At 48.2% G+C, this 6,000-nt stretch overlaps 1 protein-coding gene across 1 annotated transcript in view; it reads left to right on the top strand.

The window, feature by feature from the left end:
- The first annotated feature begins 2,374 nt into the window (after window positions 1-2,374).
- The window catches only part of GAREM1 (GRB2 associated regulator of MAPK1 subtype 1), a 157,874-nt gene continuing 154,248 nt past the window's right edge, over window positions 2,375-6,000 (top strand). Inside the window, exon 1 of the mRNA XM_080919965.1 lies at window positions 2,375-2,832. Within this exon, the coding sequence (XP_080776091.1) occupies window positions 2,712-2,832 (121 nt within the window). The 5' untranslated portion in view covers window positions 2,375-2,711. The remainder of the gene's footprint in view (window positions 2,833-6,000) is intronic.

Genomic DNA, 6,000 nt, shown 5'->3' with positions numbered 1-6,000 from the left:
AAAGTCTAGCTTGTTGGGGTCTCCCATCACCAAGACAGAGACCCTTAAGTGAGCTCACAGGCCCGATTTAAAGCACTTTAAGGGAGTTCCAGGGTTGGTGGGCTTTGCTTTACTGTCTGGAGTCAAGTGTCATAGTGAGAAGGGGGAGGAAGGATAGAACAAGACTTCAATCTGTGACTCACTGGGAACTATCAATTGAGAAAACTCACCACCTTTGGACCAGCCTGTCTCATCCGTCTCATCACATGGGTGTCGGGAGATCACTTAAGATGCAAACAACAGTACCCCCTGCACCCAGTTCCCGTGATTTTACATACCCTGTGTTGGTTTAATAATCCTCAATATATATATTTGGAGTACTGGAAGTTCAGTTGATATTTTCTTACTCTAACCAAAGGTCCATCTCCTACTTAATGTTTCTGAAGGATTTCTTCTGGATGAAAAACTTACCAGGAATTGGCTCATTAAAACTTCTTCCCTTAAATACTTAGGATAGATATAAAATCTTTTCTGCCAGGTCAGCAATAAAAGCAAATTTAATGTAATATTTTTATTGATTTAAAAACAAATCTGATTATATTAATCTTTTTTTACTTTTTGTCTTGTCTTAAAGTCATAGGTCACCAGTCCTTTTTGGGAGAGAGCTTTTAAGGAGAATATAATAAAAACAGAAAGCAAAGTCTTGTATTTTTTTAATAAGCTCATCACATAAGGGTTTAGGATCTAATTAATGGACAAATGAAGGACACCTGACCTTTTCAAACCTGAGATATTTTCTCCCATCTTCCTTCCTTCCTTCCTTCCTTCCTTCCTTTCTTTCTTTCTTTCTTTCTTTCTTTCTTTCTTTGAGTCTAGGCTTTATCTTCAGAAATAATTAAGACATTTAGAAAAAAATAGCTGGTGCTTAGTGTGTGGTGTGGTTTTGAAACATGTGAATCTCGGAAGTTTACGTATCTAATGTATTTTCTTCACAACTGAAACCATTAACATGATGTCACTGTGTGAAAAAGTTGAAACAGAAGAATTTAGTAGATACTATAAACAATATTCTGAGTCCCAGGAAGGAACTGAGGAAGAATCTCTTGTTTTTCCTCAAAAGCTCATACTGTGTACTAGCTTGCTTACGGAAACAGGGATTTCTTAAGCCAACCTTCTAAGTGGCAATGGGATCTTTTCAGGGCCCCTGGGCACTAAGCACCTGATACTGAAGACATGTTGATGGAACATTGCTCACCTCTCCTAGTTTAACTCCATGTGGAAAAAAAATCAACATACATGCCAGATGTGTGTCTGAAAAACAGGAGCCTCACTCTCCCGCTATTATCTGAGCTCTGCTGGCAACAATCAAACCCTATTCAAAACTGTGGACAACATTATTCAACCAAACCCTATTTCAAAACTGTGGACATTATTGTGGAAAATAACCTGTAGACTGAATGCTAGCACTGCCACCCAAGAGACGTGCCACTTTGTGACATCCCCAAAAGTTCTGGTAGCATGTTTGGGGAAGAGGGTTTATCCCTGGTTCTTAAAAGAAAAACTCTCTGCCCTTTTCCCACTGTGCATCAAAGGAGGGTGGTATTTTGGACGGTGACACGCCACTTCTTTCTGTGTCTTGAGGCCTTTTGCATCCCGCCTTGCAGCCACACTTGGGCTGGTCACAGAAACTTCCAGCTGGTCTGTGGGGTCGTGGGATTGGATGGGAAGCACCTCAGATCACTGGCTCCACAGAGGCCTCCAGAAGGATCTTCCCTGCCCCGGTCACTAAATGGTGGACAACCTGCAGCTGCCAGAGGCAACATCAGAGTTCATCACTGCCAACCAAGAAGAGGGCTGTGGCACCCCTGACTCTGGGAAGGACGCGCCGAAAGAGGCTGCAGGGCGCCGGAGCGGTCGGACGGGGGAGCGAGAGCCAAAGCTTGCGGAGCGCAGCGGAGCGGGTACCGCAGTCCTGGGAGCCTCCTCAAAGGGAGGCAGAGCGCCTATCCAGTAAATGTGCGGAAGGCGGAGCCTGCAGGGGCGGAGCTACGGGAGGCGGGGCTAGATGGAGGAAGGAGGAGCTATGGGAAGGTGTGGTCATGTAGGGGCGGGTCATGTGGAAAGCCGAGCCTACTGGAAGGGAGGCGGAGCTAGTGAAGGTGGAGTCCGAGTTCCAGGGAAGCGAAGCCGGTGCTCCAGAGGGGTGGAGTTAGTGTCATAGGGGCGGAGACCAAGTCAAAGAGGCAAGGCCTCTTTAGGGAGGCGGAGCCTATGCTCCAGGGAGGTGGAGCCTCCGATGGGGAGGCGGAGGCGGAGGCGGTACCGGGGCGGGCTGCGCAGGCGTCCCTTGCACCTTGTTGATTAGTCAGTGCCGGGAGCGCTGCTATGGCGTTCTTCGGACCCGCGGCTCCACCTCACACTGTGCTCGAGGCGGAGGCTAGGAGAGGGCCGAGGAGGAGGAGGCGGGCGGCTGGCCGCCGCAATTGCAGAGCCGGGGCCAAGGGAGGCGGAGGCGGAGCGGGAGCCGCCGCAGCCAGCCGGACCGCCTGCAGTGCTCCCCTGGCTTGAAGGCGCGGGGCGCCAGCCATGCCTCGGTGTGGCTGCTAAAGCCGGGCGCCAGCGTCCCCGCCGCTGTGCCTCGCTGTCTGGCTGCCCGCGGCGGGAGTACGGAGCCGCCAGCCAGCCAGCGGTGGCGCGGGCGCGGGAGCGCGGGGCCGGAGGAGGCGGGGAAGATGGACCCGGTGCCCTCGTTGGGCTGCAGCCTCAAGGATGTGAAGTGGAGCCCAGTGGCCATGCCGCTCGACCTGCTGGTCAGCACCTACCGGCTGCCCCAGATTGCGCGGCTGGACAGCGGTGAGTGCCTTTGGGGCACACGGGTGCCAGGAAGGGGTGGGACCAGTGGGGGGTGGGGGGTCACCGCTCGCCCCTAGCCGTCTAGTTGGCCCAAGAGGCTGCTGCAGCTCTGGCGCTTTGCTCTCCACTCCCCCCCAGTAGCAGCCGTCGCCGCCAGAGAGGTGCAAATCACCCTTGTAGTGCATTTAATAAGGACACCTAACATCTTGGAAACCTACAGACAGTAATCTTGGACGCAGTCTGGGAATCCTGAAGTTATCTTGGGCAACTTTCTAACGAAAATAATTGGACTCTGGGTGCTGTCTTACTTGGGGTGCTCTCGCCAAGCCGCCCTCTCTGTGTGTGCCCAGAAGCTGCAGATTTCTGAGGAAAAGCTCCCAGGTGACCCAATGAAAAGAATCTCATTTCTTGGCGACCTTTTAATACAGCTCGTCTATTCTGTTTAACCCACCAACGAGTGATTTGGGGCTGTGTGCAGAAAATGTCTTTAGCAGAAGTGATGGTATGCTTAAGGTTAATTATTAGCTTAGCGCTCTTTCAGCTTAGAAAAAAAATTAAGCCACTAAAACATATTGATTTGCAATCTGAGCTTTGAACCAAGAAATGCCAGTACTTCCTGAAACTGACCTCAAGAAAACAATCAAGAACGCCCCCCGCGCGCGCGTGTGCGAGTACACACACACACACACACACACACACACACACACACACACACTGATTATTCCACACTGAGACATCTGCAAACAAATATGTAGATATGCTACTGGCAGTCAAGTGGACACCTTTGAATTTGAGAGTTGTGACATTGGAGGGGGCCGATTAGATTGTGTCTTTTTCTTTTCTTTTCTTTTCTTTGCATTGTAACTTCACCAGGTTTAGCTTCATGGGACTGGAGATTGTAGGAAGAAGTTTGTTCTGCTGTAAGGTAGTGGGGCACCAGGTTGGCAGCAGGCAGGCACATAGAGCTGTGGCCACTCGAAAGCCAGATCAAAATAGGTCTGAGCAGAGGATGTTATTTTTTCCAGTGACAGGCACTTGCTTCATTCCTGGTTTTCTAGAATAAGAGTGCTTCATCTGAGACATATAACTGCCCCAAGAAATTCCTATTTTATTTCTTGTCTGTGGAGTAGAGTTAGACGTTAGAAACGCTGAGAAGAGACTTAACATAAAAGAGAGTTTGTAAAAGCTGGAAGACATTGCAGTCCTTGTCTGCCGGCGGTGATTGTAGTCCAGCTGGGAATAAACTAGTTTTTGAACTAGGAATGAAGTGTGTGATAGTAATACCGTTGAATCCAAGATGGCACATTGAAGCACTTCTGCTTGGCAAAGTGTGTTGTGCTTTAGTATGTATCTGCAGATGTGTGTGTGTGTGTGTGTGTGTGTGTGTGTGTGTGTGTGTTCATTTCCTCCTCCGCTGAGCAAAATTGTATATTTTGGCAGGTTGTGAGTCTTTACCTTTCCATTTCCAGACCTTCCCTCATTCTGCAAACTCTTCCAGAACTTCATAGCCAGGCAACAGAGCACTGGTGCATTCTGTGTGAAAATCACCCAGGCTTCTGCCAACTCAAAAGTGCAAAGAGGCTGTGTATTAGCCTCAGACATAACTTTTAAAGCCTCCTTCTCCACTTTCCTATCTCTGTGGTTCATTAAAAGCATCCGGATCAGCACTGAGTTCACCCCACACTTCTTTTCAAACTAGGATGTGGGCTACAAGTCAACACAGGATCCTTTCAAGGCCTGGGATGATCTGATCACCATGTGTAACTCTGGTTCTTTGTTGTGAATTCCTCTTGTGATTACCACTTGAGAATCACTTCAGCACACTAAATTCATACTTGTAGCCAGTGCTGCCTTATACCTGATCCCTTTATTACCAGTCCCACCTCCTTTTCATTACCATAGACTTATCTGCGTGATATTCATTGGCCACAGCTATAACACATTTCTATCTGTTCCTCTGTGGACATATTGCTGTTGCTGCTTCTCTTTCTCCTTCTCCCGCTTCTTCCTCTTCCTCCTCCTTCTTCTCCTCCTTCTCCTCCTTCTCCTCGCTATTTGTAAGTTCTGAGATAATGAACATTCCTGTACACAGATTTGTTTGGGAGAATGCATTCCTGGCTTGCCGAATGCACAGGCATCCCTTTAAAACTTGTGATACAATTGTCTTTGCTCTAGAGACCGAAGGTTATACTCTTGCACACACAGGCATTTCGAGAATACCACTGGGCCCACATCCTTACTACAGTAGACTCTTTGTTTACTTCTTCAGCTTTTGCTAATCTGATGGGGGCAGGGGACATGTTATTTTAACAATACAATTTGGGTAGACTTTAAAAGAAACAAACCATAGATTTCTTTTGTAAACAAGGTTTCCTACAGTGTTGAGGACAGGTTAAGGACATTGCTGCCACATTTTCAGATTCCACAGGTAAACCTCGAGATTTGTAAAGTCTAATCTTGTGTGTGTGTGTCTTAGCCAGTCTTAGTGCACGCATGCACACACGCTCACAGACATGAAAAGTCGTTATATTTTCCAAAGTGCTTTAAAAGAAACCAGACATAAATAGAAAAACATGCCACACACTGGCATCACCCTAAGAGGAAGGTAGATCGGGGCTGCTTTTAGTGAGTCCTAGAAGTTAAAAACTTAGAGTCCATCAGTGTTGCTCACTGGCTGCCTGTTGCACACAGGTGTATTTCCACACGTTGCACACACTGTCTTCGCTCCTTAGCAGCCCTGCTGTAAGGATTTGGGGAGTGTGGACTCGGAGAGGTTGAACAAAGAGTCTCCAAAGAGCAGTGTATTGCCAGCAGCCTTTGTGCCCCTTGGTGCAGGCTGCTCTGCCTCCTCCTGAGAGAACGGAGTGGGATGGGCCAGGTCTGGCTGCTCTAAATAGCCTCACTGTCTCTGAAAGCTTAAGGACCAGAAAGTCAATATTTTTAAACCGGTGTAGACACCGAATTAAGTGCTGGCGTCATCCATCAGGTTTGCATGACTTTCTGCTTCCCAGAGGAGGGGCCGGGAAGGGAGGAAGGGAGGTTACAGAGGGAGAAAGTCAGGAGGGAAGGAAGCAAGTAGCATGAGGGGCTCGTATCGGTTCAGATAGCTTCTTTGTACAGTTAGTATTTAAAGTGTTAACTTGACAGTTCATGAAGACTTTGCCAGTT

The sequence above is a fragment of the Micromys minutus genome (genome assembly GCF_963924665.1).
Source record: "Micromys minutus genome assembly, chromosome: 8".
In the NCBI taxonomy this organism is placed as follows: domain Eukaryota; kingdom Metazoa; phylum Chordata; class Mammalia; order Rodentia; family Muridae; genus Micromys; species Micromys minutus.
The sequence above is the reverse complement of the archived record's forward strand: the minus strand, read 5'-3'. Positions and strand labels throughout refer to the sequence as shown.